Below are 24,571 nucleotides of genomic sequence, written 5' to 3' on the forward strand. Positions count from 1 at the left end.
TAGGGTCCTCCCCAGCAACGCCCACGGTGAACGGTGAGTCGCAGACCAGTAAAGTCGCCTCCATGAAATCACTGAGCGTCGCCGGTGGAAACCGCTACTTGATTGAATTATTCAAATTGTGGGAATTGTAGTTCTTTAGACAAAGACAAGTGAAACACGGACCGGACAACAAGGAAAACGTGACATGGAACAGGATAAGTGACATGTGAAACAGAAAACACGGGGCAGACAACACGGAAACGTAACAGTACAACTCAGGACACATGTGTGTGTGTGTCAAACCAGTCTCTGAGTATTGAGGAGTCTGATGGCTTGGAGTCATATATATTAATTTTATGTTGCCTTTATGTGCTTTTTGAACCTTTAAAGTTTTGGTCACCATTCACTTGCAATTTTGGACTTACAGAGCTGAAATTTTAATCTAAAAATCTTTGTTTGTGTTCAGCAGTAAAAAGAAAGTCAAACACGTCAGGTATGGCAGGTGGGTGAGTAAATTATGAAAGAATTTCCATTTTTGAGTGAACTATCCCTTTAAGTAATGTAATGTAAAGTGTGACCTATATATGTCTATATCAGATTTAGCATAACAGTTTAGGAATTAGTTCTGTAGGCCACTGGGATTTGAATGTTTTTTGTTTTGTTTTGTTTTTAATTTCTGTGGTGTTTTCATTCCAGTGGGTCCATTGTGCTTTTATCGCACACTTCAAATATGCTTTTCAAATATGTGGTTATACTGGTGATTTAAACAGTGTATTCTGCTTATCTTCTGCTGCAAATTGTTATTAGAAGAGAAAAACTTGGTGGCAGATTCTTGCAATATGCTCCCGCGTCTGAGAAAAAAGGGAAATAGAATGGATGAGGTTTAAAAACAATAACTAAATAAGAAATAGATTTGAAAATACTAATCTAACAGGAAAAACATGACTAATGTTTCACAAACAAATGACTCATTGCTGTAATTACTGGAGTTTATGGGATTTTAAACAACTGGAGACTAGTGGCTTGCTTAACAATTATCTCCGGCCCTTTCTCTTTATTTAACTCACTGCTAAACTATTCCCTATAACTAGTGTCTGTATGAGATTATTATGCTTCATATTATATCATCACTACATAAAGGATTTTTCTAAATAAGAGCAACAAATAACAGAGTGAGAGGGTAAATTCCTCTATGGTCTCACAAATGTTTATTTCATTTCCTGCTTATGCAGGATGATGTTACGTCTCAAAATTTTAGACAAGAAAGAAGGGAGACAGATGTTTTGATTACTGGAGTCCAAGGGTTACAGAGGCCCCCTGATTCCCCACACCCACATACAACAGCTTCACAGGAGGGGCCAGGAACATCTGGAGACACAGAACAACAAGAAGGGAAAGTCTCAGTCAATTTCCCTGTCAATGCTGTTTTCACTATGGATTCACACAGTCTATTTCATGTGTGTAGGTAATGTACATATATTTGATCATATAGTGCACATATTTCTAACATGGCACATTATTTATAAGACAAAATAAGATAAGAAAGTGTTCACCCATACCATATATGCAGTGATAACTTTTCTCACATACAGGCAAAGATGTGATGTTTATGTAGTCCAGTTCTTTTATATATATAAATATATTTTTAGACATAACCTCCCTTTCAGGAGGCAGCTGTATACTACAGGAAAAGTAGGGAATACTGTTGGTTATAGTTTACAGAACAGCATGCATCAGTGCCAGGATGTTAAGAGCTTGCAGGAGATGGAAATATAAGGAATATTTCCATATTATATAAAGTATTGTAAAAAAATTAAAAATGAAAACAAACACACACATACACACATGAAATTTCTCCTCTTAATATAATGAGTTTTTTTTATTCAGCAACAATATGGGACTATAGGCCCCCTGGGGTAAAGGGAACGTTTAATTTTATTTTATTTCAAAAAGCTAAATAGCAATATAAACTATCACAGCACTTTCTTAAACACCTGTTTGTCACTGTGCACTGCAACATTTTCTGATCGATTGTGTGCAATGTCTAAAGGTTAATTTTGAGATCAATGGATTTAATATTTAATAACTTTTAAAATGTTGCAAATGTATGTAGCATTAATGAGAATCCCTAAAATGTAGCATTTATTTTGAGACGAAATGCTTATTTGTAATTTTCAGCTTTGTTCAAGTTGATTAAATCAAAAGTTTTTCAGTAACTATCCAGTAATTGAAAGGATAGTGTTTGGGGTAAAAAGAGCATTCACTGTTTTTCTATAAATGGATATTCCAGGTTCATTACAATTTAAGCTTAATCAACACAGTTTGTGGAATAATATTGATTACCACCAAAAAAAAAATGTTTTCCTCTTCTTCCTTTTCATAAAAAAAGCACAAGTCTGGGTTACAGTGACACACTTACAATGGAAGTCAATGGAGCCAATCCGTACACGTTAAAATACTCACTATTTCAGAAGTATAGCCACAAGATATAAACAATATGCATGTTAACATGATTTAAGTATGATAAAATCACTTAAACTAACCCTTTCTGTGTAAAGTTATAGCCAAGTTTACAATTCCGTTGCCATGATGATGTAATGTCAACAAATCTTAAAACCCTAAAACGACTCCGAATGTGGAGGCTCATGCTACTCTCCGCGATCCACGCACAACTTACCACATGCCCCATTGAGAGCGAGAACCACTAATCGTGACCACAAGAATGTTACCTCATGTGACTCTACACTCCCTAACAACCGGGCCAATTTGGTTGCTTAAGAGAACTGGATGGAGTCACACAGCATGCCCTGGATTCGAACTTGTGACTCCAGAGGTGATAGTCAGTGTCTTTACTCGCTGAGATACCCAGGCCCCCAATACATGCGTTTTAACAGAAGAATTCATATAAGTGCTTTTATAAATTATTAAATTCACATTTCTGCCTTTAAACCCTCCAAAAAATTGGCCCCATTCACTTCCATTGCCTCACTGTAACTTTGATTTTTGCCTCTTTTTTTCTTTTCTTTTTTAAAGAAAAGGAAGGACAGGTCAAAATTATTTTTGTGGTAATCAATATTATGCCACAAATGCTGTCGATTGAGGTTAACTTGTAATGAACTCTGAATATTTATTTTAAGTGGGGGGAATAGATTTGCTATAAAGAATGTTCAAAGTGGGGTCACATTGACTGATTCAATCACAATGGAGATTAATTTGTTTATAGAATCCTTAAAATGTTATATAATGTCAGATGTGATTGAAATTCACAGGTAATGTTGCACCCTTTTCTGCTGCATTAATGTTGCATTATTTTAAATAAGCATTAACTTAATGGCTTACTCTAAGTATACACCCCCCGACACCTTTTTAAGAAAATTCCTTTTAATCAAAGTAACCTTCCATTATTATTTATTTTCACACTAATTGTGCTACGCCATCGATATTAAAAAAGGAAGAAGAGGAGCATGTTTTTCTTAAAGGAATATTCTGCGTTCCATACAAGTTAAGCTCATTCGACAGCATTGTGGTATAATGTTGATTACCACAAAAAAAATTATTTAGACTCACCCATCCTTTTCTTTAAAAAAAAAAAAAAAAAAAGCAAAAGTTAGCGGGAGAAGAAGCAAGAGGTTAGGCTACAGTGTAGCATTTAAAATGGAAGTGAGTGAGGCCAACGAGTCAAAACAAACGTTTGTGGTAATCAGTATTATGCCACAAATGCTATGGACTGAGCTTGACTTGTATTGAACCCGGAATATTATTTTAAGGGGCGCCTTTAGCACTTTTGTTGGTCCATCAAATGTGCTACCCAGCTAGCAAAAAGTCGTCTATTAGACGTTCAATAGACGTAAATCTTCAACCATGGATTCCATGATTCAACCGTGGATTGTATATATATTTGATTACGGAATATGTAAAAGTCTTTAAATTTATTTGAGATAATAATAAACATGGTTTGGTAGTTTGTTTTCTCCGTTGTTTTAGCATGTAGCCTATAACAATTATCCTAGCTGTCTTAAGATTATCAGTTGAACATCTTAGATGATCAGTTGAAAACATGTAGTCAAACAGTCCAGCCGAAACTACTTAGTTGAAATCACGTCGTAAACCAGTCCAAGGTGGGTACGTACACTGTTAAATTGAATTTTTAACTAACTATTTAGGCCACGAGAGGGCATCGTCTCTTCCTGTCGAGTTAGTTAATAACCGGATGAGGGGAATCTGTGGGCGGCGCTGAGATGGCGGGAAAAACTAAAAGGCGGCTTCGCTGATGTGAATAAGGAAGAGTGATTTTTCTCTGTTATTGGGAATGAGTCGTTTTTATAATGGCTCCAATCAGAATAAAACATATCGTCTCGTTTACATCACAGGTAAACCTCTGACCGAATTATCCTGTTTGTAAGGTTAGATAGCAATTAATACATTGTACATGAGGTATTACAATAAAATAAATGGTAATATTTTAGAAACACTTTAAGATAAACAATTATAAGTCACTAAGAAACATTATATAATGATTAAGAGTTTGTTTAAATTTAAATAATATTCTATGTCAACTAATCTTTTTATACCTGTGCTGTGACAATAGCTGAATTGATAAGATCTTATGCCATTTCTGTTTAAATCTGCTTTATGCTTAACATATTATTAGGTAATGTAATAATGTTTGTTAATGTGATGAATAGAAATTATTATTGTGTCATCTATAATGTTCCTTTCTTACATGGTTGAATTGCAGGATAGTAAGAATGGTGTGGATAACCTGTGTGGTGATGGAGGTGGGAACAGCAGACCATGGTTATGCAATGCACAGGACCGCAGTGGAGTACTCAGAGTGGAATTACAGATGGAGCGAGCATTTGTCATAGGATTCATTGATGTTGGTGGGTGTCAACAGAATCATCTCCAGCTATGTTCTGTCATCAAGCATTAATGATTTTACTATTGTGACATTGCATATACTGAAACATTTTAGTGTCTCTTTTGATTTCCAAAAATATATGGTCTTTCCTATTAAAGTTCATTGTCTTCCTGTTTCTGTTTGTAAAGGGAACTGTGGCTCTGCATTCATTCAGGTTGATGTCGGCCGCTCCTCCTGGCCATTACACCATCCGTACGTCACACTACTGCCCACTGCAACACTCATGAGTCCAGCTGACTCAAAAGAGGGTACTGGCCGCCAAACTGTGCGCATGTTCAAAAAAGGTATGATGCATGCAAATATTTTGCCATTGCTTGCAACTTAAATTCAGAACTGCACACAAATGTGTAAGACAAAACACTGAATAATTAATGTCATCAATGCTTCTTTGTCCAGCTGATTTTCTCCCTCAGGTTGCTGAGGAGAGCTGGGACAGACTGCGAGTCACCTGCACTCAGCCATTCAATAAACGCTTGCAATTTGGTCTGTCATTTCTGCGCATCCGCACCACAGAAGATCAGGTCGAAGAGGCAGCAGACAAACAGGAAGGAGTTGTTCCTCAAAATCTGGTGAGAAATTTAATGAAGGATTTATCATATTGTTTCTCTGATTATAGATGATTGTGCTAAAATCAGGGCTGTCAATCGATTAAAATTGTTGTCTAATTAATTACATAGTAATATGCTGATTATTTAATCAAATTAATTGCATATATAAATATTAAGTGAGAAAGGCTCTCATATAATAATTAGATATATTATGATTACTGGTAAATAATTATAAATAAATAATTCAAATATTTAAAATGCATTACGTTATTGTGGCAGACCTGATGAGTTGATAAAACATAGATAAGACAGGACATAAAGTGGCTTTAGAAGGCAATATATTGTTTATTTCCATATTATTGAACATACAGTCCAAGACAGACTTATTATAATGGCTTGTCTAAGGACATGTCAGTGTACACATCATGCCTCAGACGGACGCTTTTGGAGCATCTCTCATTAGTTGTGTTGTGTCATAAACAGCATTTGTAGGTTGCTGTGTCAAGTTAAAACTTAGGTTGAAACTAATAATAACACTTCTCAAGATCCATGCATTCAGAATTGCCTTCTGTCCAGCTGTTTTTTAACACAAGAATGCATTCTCATCTTGTCGCTGATGTCAAGCAATCCTATGTGTGGTTTGTGATGGGGAGTCTACTCCAAAAGGGAGGATTCCTCGACTCCAAATCGTCCCAGTATTGGAGTCGACTCTAATAAAGGAATTGTTTCTTTTGTTCTTTTGTTTGTATGAAAGTGTGTAATTTATGTTGTAGAACAAAACAACCATGTATTGTCTAGTAATGTATACCACAGACCTTAATTTACACATAAGTTGAAAGACCCCATTACAGAAATCCTTAGAAAATTCCAGAGGGAAGCCATGGTGAACTTTCTTCTGGGCTTTTGGACTACAAGCTGAAGAGCTTTATTGTTGTCTATACAGCTGGAGTTTCACTTACTGCCCTCTGCAGAAAACAGGTGGTACTTTAAACTTGATTGCTCCGATGGTAGGAATATTCTATATTACGGTCTTGGGATATGATTAATAGCATACATTTTATTTGTATATAATGAATCGCGCTGAATTCACACATTAAATCGACAGCCCTAGTTTTAGAACAAGCTGACATGTGCAGTTATCGTGTTACAAATTAGCAATAAAAGATTAAAGTTAGCATTTAAACTACTTTCTTAAACCAGATATGACACTCTCATAATATACAGGGCAGGACTCAACAGTTATTGTTATTGTTGTTATTATTATTAATATTGTAATTAATTTTGTTTGGCTATTAGATGTTTACTTACCCTACCAATATTTTCACTGACCCCACCTCAAAAAAATATAAACATTAGTATGGTACTTTTTTATATGTGATGAAAAGAAATTTTTATTTTTCATTACATTAAAAATTTTCTTTACAAAAAAAAAAGTTTGTAATGTGCAATAATATGCTATGGAAGTTATAAATTAATAAACACACTTGCTGGAAAATGATAGCATATGGTGAGAAACAATTACAAGTCATTCTTGCAATTTCGACAGCCTTATCCGTGTAATTCAGCTAGATAATGTCATCTTGGTGACAAGTTTAAAACTTGTCATGTTTAATAAATCATGAAAACCAAATGTTTTCATGGCAGAAAAACACATGTACAATATCAATGGATATAAGATTTAGCAAGACAGGGCAAGTGATAGTTGAACTGGGCCAAAATTGTTGAGCCCTGCAGAGAAATAGAAACCTTTATGATTTTTTTTTTTTAACAGTGCACACCAGATAAGATGATATCTGTGAGAGGGTGGCTCTCCAGCCCAGCTATTCAAAACACATTTTTTGGACGAATCACAGGGTGAGTTTGAATTGAGTGTCTTACGCTTATACAGTCCACACTTTTTGCATTACATTTTTTCTATCAAAGTCAATTTGTGTTAACATAGTAGTCAGTTTCTCTGTATTCTGATAGAGATGGCTCCCCAAATGATGCCCAAACGAAGCCTGAGAGTTTTAGTTGGGCCGAGCGCATGGTCAAAGCTGCCCAGACAAACAGTCGCTCCATATCATCATCCCCGTGCAGTACTGCATCTAGTACAACTGCTCACAGAGACAATGACATGAAAACCCCACCAGGCAAGTTATTATTTGGCCACCACACTGACAAATCAGAGAAAAAGGATGCTTACTGTAGATCATACAAATGTTGACAGTGCTTCTGTCTGTATGGATAGATTCTGGTGGACTCAGGACTTCCAGTGACATTATAAGGACCGCTCAGGAGCAGAGGAGGAAGTCAAAGGCACGGTATGCATTGCCCTGGACAAAAATGACCAGTCAGAGAACAAGAACAAAAGTGTTGGGTTCTTCAGACTTTTGTTAGATGTTGACTTCCAAAAAGGAAATTAATGTTAAATTATGTAATGTTTAACTGGATAAGCATTTGCACATTGCACAGTTAGTTAAGTTGTAATATCAGCATATATTAAATAAGAATTGCACTGCATTAGAAAACGACATATAAAGTGGCTAGACACTCAGACAATTTTAAGTGTAGCTTAAATGTCCAAACACCTCTTGGGGGCTACTGACTGTATAAGTCTCATCACTATATGGTGGTCATGCAGCCAGAGCCTTATAAACCATGGCACAACATTGAAGAGGTCCAGAGCTGCAGCTTTCACTGATGAACCCATAACAACATCCAAAGGTGTCAGAACAAAGAAACAAGCCAGCAACAGCCCAGTGGACATAAAGGAATCCACCTGCCATGCTCCACAGAGCTCTACTGAACCATTATCTCCTGAGACGCTATGTCCTCTTTGTGGAGGTAAATGATTGTGCATACAAATTTGGTAACTAATAACATGACCTAAGCACTAGACTGTAGAATATATCACTATGTTCTGCATCTCTTTTAAGCATATTTGTTTATTTTTCTCATACGTTCTTTCCATGCAGTATCCTTCAGTCCTGATTTCCTGCCACTCCATGCTGCCACCTGCCTAGATTCTGATCCAGTTGAACTCTCGGGGGTCATGAGCTCACGGCACTCTTTTCCTGTTTTTCACTCTGGCGCAGATGAGCTTCTGGTTTCATGTCCTCTTTGCTCCATCAGATTCCCTCCAGACCGCATTCAGCAGCACGCCAGCACCTGCGGTGACACAGTAGAGCCCAGTATCATATGGATGAACTGATTGAAAAGCACTGTAGTCAGGTTATGTCCGTTAACTTGGAAGATCTTTAAAAAATGGCAATATGCACATTTTAATAAGGGTTTCTCTAAGATTCCGAGGTATTGGACAAAGTGAACTGCCTGTCAGTATACAGTGTATGCCCTATTAACAATTGAAACTGGGAGAACACGTATGCTTGGCATAAAAGACTGTATTTGTTTTTGTTTTGTTTTTTTGGTTATTATGTTTATACTATGTCATGAAGGCAGTCTGTTGTATAAAATATTTTACTGGTTAACATGTTTGGACTGTCAATATGCATGATGTCATATCTGTCGTTCACTCTCTTAGCGTTTCTATTAAAAATGGATCTTAAACATCTTTTTTGTTGTTTTACCCTGTTTAACCTTTTTTTAAACCACCATAGAAGCTGGCATGATGTTAAAAGCAAAGAAACCATTCACATTCATAAAAAGGCAGAGGCTGTTCGCACTAAGGGTAAATAGAAACAAAAATCTTTGCTATTTGCACCCCTTTTGGACAAAACTTGGATATAAAAACTTAATAGCAACTAGCGTCTAAGTGCAAATAGTGTTAGATAATATTTGCACTCCTAATTAAATACTAAAACAGAATAGGGGCATCATTGGAGTTTGTCTGTTTATTTAGTCCCATAGACACCCTACATCAACCCCTAAACCCAACATTCCCTTTCAGAATTTATCCATGATTTTACTACAGTAACCACTGTAGCATATTGGTATTTTGTCGTAAATCATAGTAACCAGGAAAATATACATGGAACGCATATTACTGTAGTAATACCATGGTTAATTTTATTACTACTATGGCTTCAGCTAAAAACATGGTTATTACGATATTACTATTATTTGTACTAATATTATATTATTTCTATAAACTGGTCACACTAGGTGGCCTTAACTACTATGTACTAACATTAAATACATACAAGACTATGTATTTATTGTATAACTACATGTTCTGCAAAATTCCCACATTTGCTGCTACTGAGGTTGAGGTATGGTAAGGGTTCGGATTAGGGGTTAGAGTTATGTTTTGGGGTAAGGGATGGGTTAGGTGAAAAGTTAACAATGTAGCTACAAATGTAAATAAAAATACTTTACATGTAATTACAATGCAACAACATGTATGTACATAATCCTTAATTTTTATGTATTATTATAGTATTAAAGGAAACATTAATAGTCGAGACTTTAAACTGGATGGGAAAATAAGGGACCAAATGGAGACTCGAACCCGGGTCATCTGCATAAAAAGTACATGCACATCTCAAAACACTACACCATTGCAGTGATAGACGAAGTGTGACTTCAATGTTTGTTTCCATCAGACTATTTGCGTGCAAATAGCCACGCTTTGTGGCAGGTTCTATTTACACCTATTGAAAACAGTCACTCTAATGAAGAAAAAATGTGATTTGCTCCATCATATTGAGTCACCTTTACCCAGAAACACTTTTAGTGGATAAAATGTATGTATTTCTGGGTTAAAGTGACTCAAGTGATGGAGCCAGTCACTTATAATTAAAGTTTAAAAACACTTCTCTCTGGTTCCAAAACTGCTAGAAGGTGAGTTTGTTTAAAAAATAGAAAAATGGGTATGTTAAAAGAGGTTTTGAAAGTAGGATGTGTGCTGATGGAGGGAGTGGAAAATGAGGAGTCCTTAGTGAACACTAATGACATGCAACATAGTGTTACAGTTGCAAATTTAATTGGTTGTGTCCATTGGGAAATGATACCTGTTGTTTACTTTGTTCAGAATTTAATCCTTCAGGCGTGTTGACTCACATAAGCACTCACTTCAGATTCACAGCATCAAAGCCTTGCAAAACATTGGTTACTGACTGATTATGAAGCTGCTTGAAGACATCTGTTTGATATTTGTATATGCAGTTGATATGTGAGACAGTCATCTACTGATTAAGTACCACTGTAATAAATATATATATATATATATATTTTGGACCATTTCAAGATGGAAAACCTCACGGTAAGAAAAATATATTGTTCATTATGAGAAAATGTGAATTAGTTCTGAATTAATTTACTAAAATCTCTAGAACTTGAAGATTTCATAAAGGATCAGTGATAGAGGTGAGTGATTTGACATGAATTAAGTTTAAATTATTACTTTCCTCCTCATCTATTGTACTTTTTTCTTGCCACAGTCCCATTTGGTTTGTTTACTGAGGGAGTTGGAAGGCACTATTTATAAAGAAGCTTTGGAAAGACAAAAAATTGTGACTGCTTAAATGTAATGTTGTAAAACACTTTATGTTTATAATATGTGTTGGGTTTATTAATTACTGAATATAAAATGTGGATATTAAGGCATTACAGATATTGTATGTGTGTTTTGTAAGTCTGTGTATAAAATAATTCAATCATTTTATCTTAAATACAATGTCATGTAAACAGTCTTTAGAAATAAAGGACATTGGAACATAACAAACAACAATCTATGATATGGGTTATTGGCTTTATTCAAATAAGTCTAGCCTTTACTTTAACATAATATCTCATTTCTCTTTAATGGCTTTGTAAGAATTATAATTTATTCTCTCTTTTGTATAGCCTGACCAATGGCGCGAGATTGTGAACAAGAAGTTATGCTTCCCAGCGGAGCTCCTTGGTGCCATCCGAGAGGGGAACATTCACATGATCACTGCCCTGCTGAAGACGGGTGATGGCATCATCCGTCAGCTGGACGACTCTGAGGACCGCCAATGGAGAGAAGCACTCAACCTGTCTATCAGGCTGGGCAACGAGGACACAATGGACACCCTTCTTCAAAGCATCAAGTTTGACTTCCGGCAGATTCATGAAGCTCTTCTGGTGGCTGTGGATACCAACCAACCTCGTGTGGTCAAACGCCTCCTGGATCGACTGGATCAAGAGAAGGGGAACAAGATGGATGTGCGCTCTTTCTCTCAGGCCATTTTTGACCACTCCATTGATGATTCACAGTTTGCCCCTGGAGTGACACCATTGACACTGGCCTGTCAGAAGGATCTATATGACATTGTGACAATGCTCTCTCAGAAAGGTCACGTCATTCCGTGGCCACACAAAATGTCATGTGCATGCCTGGAGTGCAGGAATGGGCGCCAATACGACTTGTTGAAGTTCTCCTTGTCACGAATCAATACCTACCGAGGCATTGCCAGCCGTGCTTACCTGTCTATCACTGCAGAAGATGCCATGCTCAGTACCTTTCGACTAAGCAGGGACCTTCGCAAGCTTTCTAAGAAGGAACCTGAATTTAAGGTTGAATGAAGCAGGATTCTAGATTCTCCAGATGTGCATATGCTGTTTAACTGATTGACATGAGATTACTTGGTAGTTTTCATATCGCTACACCTTGTGGTTGATGAAAAAGTTGCCAGATCCCAAGAGGATGATTCTAATAATACTATAATATATATTTAATATAATATATAATGATAAGATATAATGATTCTGTAAATTCTGGTTTGATAACAATTTTGCATTTTACAGCCTCAGTATATTGGTCTTGAGGAATTGTGCCAGGAGTTTGCCGTGGAGCTGCTTGGAATGTGCAGGAACCAAAGTGAGGTCACCACCATCCTGAACAGCTGTGTTAGAGATGAAGAGGACAGCGACGATGAGCTGGACCAGCAGGCATTTGAGGAGGGCATTCCAAACCTGGCTCGCTTGCGGCTTGCAGTCAACCTCAACCAAAAACAGGTAGAATCCCAAGATTTAACCCCATAGAATGGCTCATTCCTTTTCCTTAAAAACGATCCATTTAAATTAAATATAACCATGACCTTGTCTTGTTTGTCCTGAATGGTATCGCGGTGGGATTATAGACTTAGCAAGTGGCACCAGTGCCCTGGGGCATCAGACTGCCAGGGGGTTCCAAAGCTTCAAGCCATGTGACTGCTAAAGGAAACTTGATACCAGAGCCCTTGGTGCAAACAGTTTGAGCTGACTAATAGGGTACCCAGGGTCCCTCATCTGATGTTAGTCTGCCAAAACTTGTTTAGCCAAATATCCGTTGATGATCCTGCCCTGAATAGTCTACAGTGTCATATTATAATATTAATTATGAAAGCATTTGGTTCACAGTTGGTTTAATTTGGAAAATATAACATACTTGTACTTGTATTTTGCATGTATTTGTAGTTTGTAGCCCACCCGATCTGCCAGCAAGTGCTCTCCTCCATCTGGTGTGGAAATCTGTCAGGCTGGAGGGGCAGCCGAACAGCCTGGAAACTCCTGGTGTCTTTAGGGATTTTCTTGTCCATGCCCCTCCTCTGCTTTATCTATTGGATTGCACCAAAATCAAAGGTGGGTGATCCAAATGTCTTCATTAGACTTTTTGCTTAAATATTTGTACGCTTAGTTTACTCAGTTTTCCCTAAGCAATTATACTATATCTAGTTGACATATTTTTGCCATTTCTTTTCCCAGTTGGGAAAGACTCTGAAGATTCCAGTGATTAAATTTCTTCTCCATTCTGCCTCATATATGTGGTTTCTCATCACACTACTGGGGGAGTCCATTGCCATGGAGATGCACCGGGAGGAGTTTGCCTCTCGTGAGCAGAACATCCTGCACAACTCCTTCCACATGATTTGGGTGATTGGTAGGTCCCAGTAATCGTATTTTCCTAAAATCAATGGTGCGATTATTAAATAATATGATCACGGTTATTTTATCTAACGTGATAATTGTGCACTTTAAATTACAGTCACATTTTATTGAACAATGTGTTTGAGTGTCTCATTCAATTGAACTCCGACCATCTCACTGAAGGGCAGTCACACTAGGCTTTGAGCATTAACATTTTTTTTATACAAAGCAACAGACCAGGATATAGGGTGTGTTCCAAACAGCATTTCTCCACCCTTGAAGGGTACTTCGGGAAGGGGATGCCACTCGAAGGTTGGTTCCAAACAAAAGAAAGAAATTAAATTTTTTCACAAAGGGCCCTTTTACAAGACTTTTAGAGAAGAGTACATTCAAACTGTATTACCACACTCTCTTCAGAATGCCCACATCAAGAGTTTTGTCCCTTGGAGTGACTAGGGCATAGAGATGACCACTTTCGAATGGAATTCGCCCATGATGTCACATGGGAGGACTTCTGGTGAAAGTAAATAATACATCATAAAAAATAAAAAAAATTATATTATATTATATTAAACATTTTAAAATATATTGTCTACTCACTTTCCTGCAGCAATAAATCTCACAGCTTTGAAATATCTATCATTTGAACTTGTGGAATTGGAAGGGAATATTAATAGTGCTGAGGCAGATCTGAAGTGCCGAATGTGGTCTTATGGCCTCAGGGAATTGACATCTTAGTCTCAGATCACACCCTGGTGAGTTTAGAGGTGTTGCCACATCTGCAGAAAAAGAAAGCATAGCAAATCCTGAATTCAAACAAATGTTAAAGGCTGAAATCAATGTTTATATGAGACTAAATGGTCCAGATATATAGTACTATTTGTCACGGAAGGTGGCGTTTTGGCAATTCAGGGCAAGACAGTCATGTTTTGAGTCGGGGGAAAAGGCAGGGAGAGAGTCTTTTTCTACCATTCCCTCAGTGAAATCTGCTGGTGGTGAATTTTATTTTTAACTCTGCCATTGATATTAATAATGCTTTTAAAAAAAAAAATCTTGATCTCTATAGTTCCAAGTCTTCGTCTACTGATGAAGATTTTAGAAACTTTGTGGAACTATTAGAACTCCCTAAACTGACGCCAGATGGCTTTACAGTTGAATTTTTTAGGTCTTAAGCTACAGAACTGGCTCCACTTTTGCTAGAAGTTTATACGGAATCATTACAGAATGGAAAGCTTCCAACAACTATGACACAAGACCGAATCAGTCTGATTCTTAAAAAGGACAAAGATCCAAGCGATTGTAAGTGTTACTGTCCACTTTCCCTGATCCAGCTAGACATTCAAATATTGTCAAAAATATTGGCTAACCGATTAAGTTATGACATCTCTTATATATATAGACATGGATGGGAGGGTTACTTCTGAAGTGTATTCAGCTACAGATTACAGAATACATGCTGTAAAATGTCATTTGTAACGTATTCTGTTAGATTACTCAAGGTCAGTAACATATTCTAAATACTTTGGATTACTTCTTCAGCACTGGTAGATTTTTTTTTCACTTGTTTTGACTGTAAAAACTCTGTCAGTACAGTAAGACAAAATACACATGTTAAAAATACAAAATCTAAATATCTTGTGCAATATTGCTTCTAAAACAAGATTAATCTAATTGAGCTTGTTTTAAGGATTTTTACAGTAAACAATACAAAAATTATTATCAAGAATATGATTTTTGCAATAATATCAAAGATCTTACTAGAAAAAGAAATTATGATCCAACGTGAATTTTCTTGATAAAAAAATATGATTGTGCCTTGTATCATGTAGAAATAGCATTTTAGCTTAGCGTAAAGCTGATAATTTACACAAAGTTTATTTCTATTTCTTCTGCTCCAAATGTAATTCAAACTTACTTCAAACTTACTTCTCTGTCTGCTTGTATGAATGCAACACATCATAAGAAATTGTTTCACTGCTGTTCAAATGCACTTTGGATCACATCATTTATATGTATAAATGTTTTCAATCTGAAATGACAAAATATTAAATGAAACAAATGACAATAAAATGCAAAGTAATCTCTTCTGTAATATAAATACTTTTTGAATGTAACTATTCTAATAACCAATTATTTAAATTGTAACTGTAGTGGAATATAGTTACTTATATTTTGTATTTTAAATACGTAATCCTGTTACATGTATTCCATTATCATGTGGTCAGTGGTGAATGATCTATCAGACTCGCTGCCATCTCACTTGACACCGAACAGGCGTTTGTTATGGTAGAATAGGATTGTCTTTTAAGATTTTGGAAATGTACAGGTTTGGGAATACTTTTATTGGATTGATTAAGCTACTTTATAGGCACCTGGTAGCAGCGGTACAAACAAATTGATTAATTCCCCATTATCATTCTGTCTTGCCCTGGAACCATTAGCAGCCACTATAAGAGAGGAGGATGATTTTCCAGGGGTGATGGCAGGAGGTGTGGCACATAAGCTTTTGCTTTACTCAGATTATATTTTATAATTCGTCTCTGACCCTACTAGATCTATCTATACCTTGTCTCCACAGGATTATTAATTCCTTTTCTAAATTCTCAGGATACAGAGTTAATTGGTCTAAATCCGAAGCTTTGGCTCTGACAGTGTAATGCTCAGCCAGGCACCTTCCAGTGGCCCAAACAAGGCATTAAGTATTTGGGAATATTATTCCCAGCAAATTTGTGGGATTGAGTTCATTTCAATCCCTTATTTAAAAGGATTTCGAACGATGTCGGCAGGTGGGCTTCATTACATTTATCTATGGATTATCAGGATTAAACCATTTTCAAAACTTTTTATAAACAAAGATTTATTCTTGTATTTGATATCTCTATTGTTCCAAATTAGGCATCGATGGGGAGTAAATTGTTTATATATAGGTAGCCAAGATAATAGGGATTGTCTATGAAAATGTGATAATTTAACTGGGAAGTGATCAATTACATTTCAATAGAAAATACCACCAATAATTTCAAAAATGAGATTAGCAAAATATGCCATATTGAATCCCTACAAAAAATACACGTAATCCTTAATCCATGTAATTTTAAACACAATATTTGATATCCTAAAATCAAGCACACTGTAACACAGTTGAAGGATGGGCAAGGAGGAGGCGAGAACCGGCTTGTCCACATAAATTATATTTTAATGAGAAACTCAAAAACACATAAACAAACACACATGACGGACATGTCCGTAATTCTCTCTCGAACAATCGTCACCGGCCGCCTTTATCCCTCGCGCGCCTCATCAGGCTGATTGGGGACCGGGCGCGCGATATTCCGACCGGCCCCGCCCCCTCCGCTCCACACACACACCTAACCCCCCTTGTTATCGTGTATTACATAATATATATATTTTTAAATAATGGGGTTTGTTCAGCCAAATAAAATTGAAAAAATGTTTCCATAGCAACATACTATTTGTGGCGGCGAAGCACCACCTCTCACCAGTCACAGTCAATCACCCGCCGAACAAAAGTTTAACCTTACATGCAGATTTCTAAGGAAATAACAGTCCGATAAGAAAATTTAAAAAGCGATTACATACCCAAGTATGAGAACTTCATAGCTCTTCCTCAGCGTGTCTGTCTGATTTGAATATGCAAGGTGACAAACACACACATCTGAAGCTGAACTAACACAGGTTCTCTTCTAAAATAACCGATAATTTTGCTTGAAATGTTCCATTTGTGCTTAGATTAAATCTCAACTGTGTCTGGGAGAAAAAGTGTGTCGGTTTTGTTTGCGCTTTATGCTTTTTATCTTTATGGCTTTTCTGCAATGTATTATCAATCAGTAACATGCTGATATAGTGATTGATGTATGTCCTCACAAAATCATACATACTCTCCTCATAATCCAAACACCACAACGAAAAAATGGATGTACACCGTAACAACAGCTGTGTTTACTTGACAACGGAAATAATGCCCACATTTTGCGCTAAGCATCACGGGAGGTGGATACCAATCTGGAAAGACCTTTACTGTTGGAAAGCAATATACGCCCATTAAGAGAAAGAGATATATTTTCCATTATTGGTCTATAGTTCAACCTAGCTCTGTCTGTTTGGCCCTTACATATCTTTATGACTAAATATATTACCACATGTTTTACTTGGATACCTGCAATTTATAAAACATTACTGTGTGTATCTTTTATAGGGAATAACTCAAATGTTTTAACATTCACATTCAACCCTGATACCGAAGAGAATATTTTCAAACACTCTAGTGGGTTTAATCATAGTACGAAATGTCTTTGAATGAGCTTGAGTTTCCGGTCTGCTGTGTTCGGATGTGTTTGAATGGGAGTGAATGGAGCATGAAGTGTAGTCAGTGTGACTGCCCCTCCTGAAGAGTGCATGAAGATTAACCTCTTCAGAACTAGAGTTAAAGTGCTGTGATACACGCGCCAAACTCTGCGTCATATAGACAAGGCTTTTAGTGAAAACAAAGCGTTTCACTTTAATTAAATGGTTGTGTAATGGAAAATGTTATTTGTCATTTTGGGTTCATACATGCAGTGTTAATGACATGCAGTGACACAGAGGAGCACGAGATGATAGAATGAAGAAACATGGAATCTCAAAGGTCTTTCTTCATGTGAAATAAGGTCCTTAGGGTTTAATCGGAGAGCCTTAAAGGAACGTGAAAAAAAGAAAAGTGATGAACTGTGGAAAACAAAACAGTGACTAAAGTGGACCAAAATAGAACAGATATTTTAATTATTTAAAACATATATTTTTTATGTCATTCATACGTTTTTAAAGCCTTAAAGGAAATAATGTAAAAGTTATATATGCATAACGACTTCTTAAGGTTCACACATTCATGACAAAAGCATGATAATTTGTATGGCAATACATCGTCATAATCGTGGAAGCAATAAAACAGACAATTGATCATCATAATCGGAATTATTGTTTGAAAATTATTCATCAGCCAAATGTCATAATCGTGACAGCACTAATCAATGGACACTTTGTATGTGGAACACGAAAGTAAACTACAGTGGGGTTAACTTCTACAGTGATGAATGGGAAACCACAGCATTTCTATTTGCATCAACAGCAAAAGAAAAATCCACTATTACATTTCCACGACTTCCAAAAACAGAAAAAGGAATAGCGATAGATTATGGAAATCAGAAGAGAGTAAGATGGCAAATTAATTGTCTTGGCTGTTGTATGTTTATTTTGTATTTTTGTTATTAATGCCAGGGTAATTAAATACAAAGAATTATGATACAGTATACATTTACATTAAATCATTAAAAAATATTCAATTTAAAAAGTATGCTAGATTTACACTGCCAAATAAGGCACATGATCACATGATGTGAAATGCCAAAGATTCACATAATATTTATTCACAGATATCAAAAAACCACACAATATGTGAAATTCAAATGACAAAAAAACGATGTATTAATTTTGTGATAAGGTCTACAGATAATATTTGAGCTAATATTACAGATTTCACAGCTGAGATGATTAGAAACAAAAACATTTGAATTATTAACTACATTGGAGTGTTGTTATCTGCAGGATTTTTCTGGTTCGAGTGTAAGGAGGTTTGGATTGAGGGCTTGAGGACATACTTCCTGGATTGGTGGAACTGTCTGGATGTGATGGTACTTAGTATGTACCTGGCTTCATTCGCCATGAGAGTGGTCATCATGCTCAAGAGCTATTTCGTGTGCCAGGAACCTGGGTGCCAGGACGAGTGTGTCTACTTCACCGAAACCTGTGAGAGAACACCTAGTCAGACATACAAATACACTTCCCATGTCTTAGCATCACTTGGCCATAGCCTCACCCTTCTCACCACAATATTGCACATCTTCTAAAGATCAGCTGTTTTTCTCCATGCAGCACGTGAAGACTGGCATCAGGAGGATCCCCAGTTCATTGCTGAGGTGCTGTTTGCAGTGACTAGCATGTTGAGTTTCACTCGCTTGGCCTACATCCTGCCAGCACACGAGTCTCTCGGTACCTTGCAGATCTCCATTGGGAAGATGATTGATGACATGATGAGGTATTCAGTACAGTTTCAATAGTCAACATGTTGATTATAAAGATGAAACGAAAAGTTCACCCAAATATGAAAATTCTGGCATTGTTGACTCACCCTAATGTTGCTCCGAACCTGTTTGACTTTCTTTCTTCCGTGAAACACAAAAGGTAACATTTAAAAAAAAGTCTTCGCAGTTTATTTGACATAATGTAAGTGAATGGTGACAAGGACAAAAAAACAACATAAAACCACAGTAAAAGTAATTGATACGACTCATGCACTGTATTCTGAGTGATACAAACACTTAGTATGTCCAACAGAACAAAAGTTGTTATTCATTATCAAATCAAATAATTAATAAAGTGTGTCAAATTTGGCAGCTACGTCAATAAACCTTATTGGTTCTCATTGTGTCTCATGACCAGACTTCATGTCACACAATGGGTGATGACCAATGAGGTTTCATGTTATCTAGGTAGTGGCCATAATTGAAATAGTAAAATAACAATGTGCTGTGTCTTCTATCTTCTTAAAAAAAATATATCATTCCATTCTTTCACCAGTCTCTCTCTCTCTCTCTCTCTCTCTCTCTCTCACCTTCCTCCCTACTTGTACTTCACTGAGCAATTTGAAACTTTGTATTGAGGCACATCTCTTGTATTTCCCCCTTATGATGAATTGCTTTTGCTGTATTCCTCATTTGGATAAAAATGTCTGCTGAATGAATAAATTAAAATCCTTAAATTTAATGAATTACAATTTAATAGCATATTGTAATACTGTTCATTGAAGAAGCTTCTTTGAAGATCTTTTTCCATGTTCATACTTGCATTTTACTTCAATAGTATGTTGGTATTTCCTCTCCAGATTCATGTTCATTTTGGTGATCATTGGAACAGCCTTCCTGTGTGGCATCAACAATACTTATGTCCCTTATGTGATCTCTCCTCGTCTTGGAAGGTATTTTGTGCTTTATCTTTTTAGAAAAATCTGAAGTTGACATATTATTGTTACAAATAAAGGATCAATACATCCTTTCAACAATTATCTTCAAATCCTCACATTTACAGATTGAATGAGACCTTTCGGTTCCTCTTCTGGACCATGTTTGGTGTTGCTGATCAGACCAATGTGGACATGGATGAGTTTGCTTTGGCTGAGCTTGTTGGGAGAATCCTCTATGGCATCTATACTCTGCTCATTGTCATTGTCCTTCTAAACATGCTCATTGCCATGATCACCAACTCTTTCCAGAAAATTGAGGTACGCTTGATAGGTTTCGAAAGTTTAATTTGTCCCTTGCATGAAATAAAACACCTGTTCTGTCTATAAGTGACTAACCTTGATGTAAACCTAATGAAGAGTTTTTATTTTTCATTTACATCATTTTTTCTGTAGGATGATGCTGATGTAGAGTGGAAGTTTGCCCGTTCTAAGCTCTATCTGAGTTACTTTAGAGAAGGACTGACAATGCCTGTCCCCTTCAACATCATCCCCTCTCCAAAGGCCCTTTTCTATCTTTTACGGTTGCTTATTCTCAGCTATTTTACGTCATGAAATCCTCATCTTAGTTTAACCAAATTATAAAAGACAAAAGTGTCATTTTTAGAATACCAGGATTCTGATTCTAGTGTTTTTCTTTATATTTTAGAGGAATATTCAGAAGGATCTGTTGCTGCTGCCTCAACTGTAACTCGGCTCCAGACTACCCTCCAATTGCATCTCTGGTATGCTTCTTTTACACAACAAACTTAACTGATCAGAATAAGATATTTCACTCTACAAAATGTTGAGTGTACTCACACACTTGATGTGCTGTTTTTCAATGAGAATTTATAATAAATTACAACATCTTTGACAAAACCCATCACTAAGTGTCCTATAACTGTTTAAAATTTGACTTTGAAGGATGATGGAGCATTTGGTGAGAGCCGTATTTCCTACAAGCAGCAGGTCATCCGGGCCCTTGTTCAGCGCTATATTGAATCTGCAAGGAGAGAGTTTGAGGAGACAAAACGCAAAGGTATGACTGAAACGGAGTGACTATTTTCACTGGGTGTAAAAAGCTGCAATTTTTACCCTGATAGTCAGGTAACAACAAGACAAAGCTATGATAAAGCCCCAAAGCTTTATAAAAGAAAAAAAAAAGATAATTATTTGTATATCATTTTATATATTTAAAAATGATTTTATATGATATAATGTATATATATGCAAACGTTTTAGGCCACTTGTGAAAAATGTTGCACAGTGAGGATGTCTTAAAAAATAATGACAAATAGTTTTAATTTATCAATTAATATCATAAAAAGTCCAGTAAACATATAAAAGCTAAATCAATATTTGGTGTGACCACCGTTGTCTTCAAAAGAGCACCAATTCTCCTGGTACACCTGGACACAGTTTTTCTTGGTTGTTGGCAGATAGGATGTTTCAAGATTCTTGGAGAATTTGCCACAGTTCTTCTATCTGTTGAGGCATCTCGATTACTTCTGTCTCTTTATGACTCGACATCCAGTGGGGGGGCTCTGTGGGGACCATGACATCTGTTGCAGGGCTCCCTGTTCTTCTAGTCTATGCTATTTGCAAAAGGAATGTTTGGGAGTCTAAAATTGTATATTTCCTATTAAACACTAAAGCTGAAGATATAAATAACCATCTTAAGACAAATTCTTTTGTGAAGATATTTGCACAGTACTGTGTGTATATATATATATATATATATATATATATATATATATATATATACAGTATATATAATAGACAAAGTGCAAATAGTGTGGTAGTATTCACACTGGGGTGAATTAGCTTGAAGAGGTGTTTCTATCTTTCTCATTAATAATAAATGTGAAACTTTTTATTTGGATGTATCTTAAGCTATACATTTACACTATGTCATATAAAAAGATTGGCATTTCTATAGTACACACAATACAGTATAGTATGGCTGCACAATTAAAGAAATAATCGAGAGTATAAAAGTGTCAGTTACAGCATTAGTTTTATGTTCCCATTACATCATACATTTCTATTTACAATGTGTTTTCTGCAGAGGTTGCTTGCATTCAATGTATTTACTCAAAATAGGAGTTGACCGAGTCTTGTATGTATAAAACAGCAAACAAATATTTCCAGAACTCATTTCTCAGCTTGTTGGAAAGTGAGCTTTCATAAAGAATATTGTATGCAATTGCCATACAAGATAAGCCATGTAAATTATATTAATCAAAATTAAACACAATTACAATATCAAGTTAAATAATTGACAATTATGATTTTTGTCATAATCGTGCAGCTTTACAATGTAGAATAGAACACATTTCTAAACAGCATGCATTAGCAGTGAAAATACTGAAATTAACTGGAAACGTTTTCCCATAGATGTTGGGAACAGGATCACAGAGCTGAGTAAAGTGGTTGCCCGATTACATGCTGAAATGAAGCAGCTCCACAATGCCATGCAGGACAGCTCAGATGACCCCAAAGCAGATCCATCAGAAGGCTCTTCTTTCCTGGGGAAGTACATCCATGGAGCCAAAAACAACTTTCGGGGCTTCAACAGCAATGAGAGAAAGACTCCACCTTCACTAGTTCACCATGAAGAGCCAAAGGCTGATACAGAGGACATTGGTGATGGACGAGACACTGTGGAAGAGAGAGATGGAGAGGATGTGGACATGCAAGATTCACCAGGTAGTGACATAGAAGCAAATAGGAAGTCAAATGAAGAGCCAATCAGTGTAAAAGAGAAAGATGATGGTGTAGAGGGAGACAGAGTTGACACGGATGTGACCAATGGGAGAGAAGAGGAAGGAAATGGGGGGGATTTGGAATTGAGTAATGATGGAGTCATTGAGATTAGTGTGGAGGAAGAAGCTGAAACAAATATAGATAGTGATTCACAAACAGTCATAGAAATAGAGTCAAACATAGACACTGAATTAAGTGGAAAAAGTGAAGAGCAGACAATGATGAAGAGAGAAATTAAAGAGGAATTTAGAACAGATGAAGGTGATACATGGGAAAATGTACAAGACGAGATAAAAGAAAATGCAGAGGGCTGTGAAAATAATGTAAGTACAGAATATTTAGAGGACAGATCAGATGAGGATGTAATTAAAATAGTCAATGAGGGAAATGCAAGTGAGGACAATAAGACTGAACTGAATAAGAGAAGCTTGGTGAGTTTCATGGCAAAGAGGATAGAGGAAAGTATAGAGAGGACAGGCCTAAAGGAAATTAATTTCAGTTTCAGTGGAAAGCAAGTATCATCTCCGACCGGCAGCGATGACTCCCAGGACACTGGTTTTGGTTCTCAGGAATTTGATCTTGGAGCTAACAGCTCTTTAAAGACTGGGATAATTTTTCCAAGACAAGATAGCTTATGAAAACAAGCTCACAGCATTTTTATTTTATTTTTTAAGACAAGGCATTTTAGAGAGAGACAGTGCTTTGAGAGATGCAAAATGGCTGTTTGGTCTTCTTAAATGTTACAATTATTAGGAAATGAAATGTTTTGTCAACTGTTTAAATATAGCCAACACTCACAACAATGATGTACAGATTGCCCATTTTTAAAAGCAATGTAATCACTCGCAACCACAAGTGTGCTTTGAGAACACATTGCCTGTTGCCTTAGTGAAATTACTTTACTGCAATATCAGTTTAGCTATAGAAACACTTGGACACATATTCCCACGATTAACAAAACCGCAGAGAACTGGATACTTAAATACTGAGATGGTTACAGACTCCATGCGACCAGAGTAATAACCCTAGAGACAATGTGCACAAGTTACAGCTTGCTCAACACCTGCTGCTCCTGTAAGGCCTCTAGGTCAATTAACTCAAACACTCCCTACCTTTATGGAACGTAACACCTCTTCCCATAATAATCATATATGACCAGTGACTTAGAGATGGGGATACTGTTTATATTTCATTAGTCATTGTACCTGTAAACAACACTGTAAACCGTAATGCTCAAAATATTTGTTTTGAGCAGGGAAAAATTAAATCATACAAATTAGTTCAAATAAATTAACCTTCATGACCATTTAAAACTTTCGCTTTGAGTTCACATCTGAATAGTTTCACTGTTTTGAGTTTAATGAACATGTCTCTTTAAATTTACAGGAACTTAATTTTAACAGAAACCAGGAGAGTAAATGTTAAAATCAATTGTTACACAATGTGTCTTTGTGCAAGATGGGGAGACTTGTTAGTGTTTAATGTTTTGTT

The 24,571-nt window shown here is 36.4% G+C and overlaps 1 protein-coding gene across 1 annotated transcript; it reads left to right on the top strand.

Moving 5' to 3' along the window:
- Positions 1–4,259: 4,259 nt before the first annotated feature.
- LOC127627560 (short transient receptor potential channel 2-like) lies at positions 4,260–23,718 on the top strand. The gene is made up of 22 exons (XM_052104004.1): positions 4,260–4,349; positions 4,718–4,862; positions 5,029–5,184; positions 5,297–5,469; positions 7,220–7,302; positions 7,417–7,580; positions 7,679–7,751; positions 8,072–8,274; positions 8,406–8,638; positions 10,637–10,651; positions 11,236–11,928; positions 12,160–12,369; positions 12,811–12,975; positions 13,099–13,273; positions 18,862–19,062; positions 19,189–19,351; positions 20,198–20,290; positions 20,401–20,593; positions 20,729–20,856; positions 20,982–21,057; positions 21,239–21,353; positions 22,712–23,718. The coding sequence occupies exons 1-22, from the start codon at positions 4,305–4,307 to the stop codon at positions 23,716–23,718; spliced, it is 4,509 nt and encodes a 1,502-aa protein (XP_051959964.1). The 5' UTR covers positions 4,260–4,304.
- Positions 23,719–24,571: the final 853 nt, after the last annotated feature.

Source organism: Xyrauchen texanus, chromosome 34 (genome assembly GCF_025860055.1).
Source record: "Xyrauchen texanus isolate HMW12.3.18 chromosome 34, RBS_HiC_50CHRs, whole genome shotgun sequence".
NCBI lineage: Eukaryota > Metazoa > Chordata > Actinopteri > Cypriniformes > Catostomidae > Xyrauchen > Xyrauchen texanus.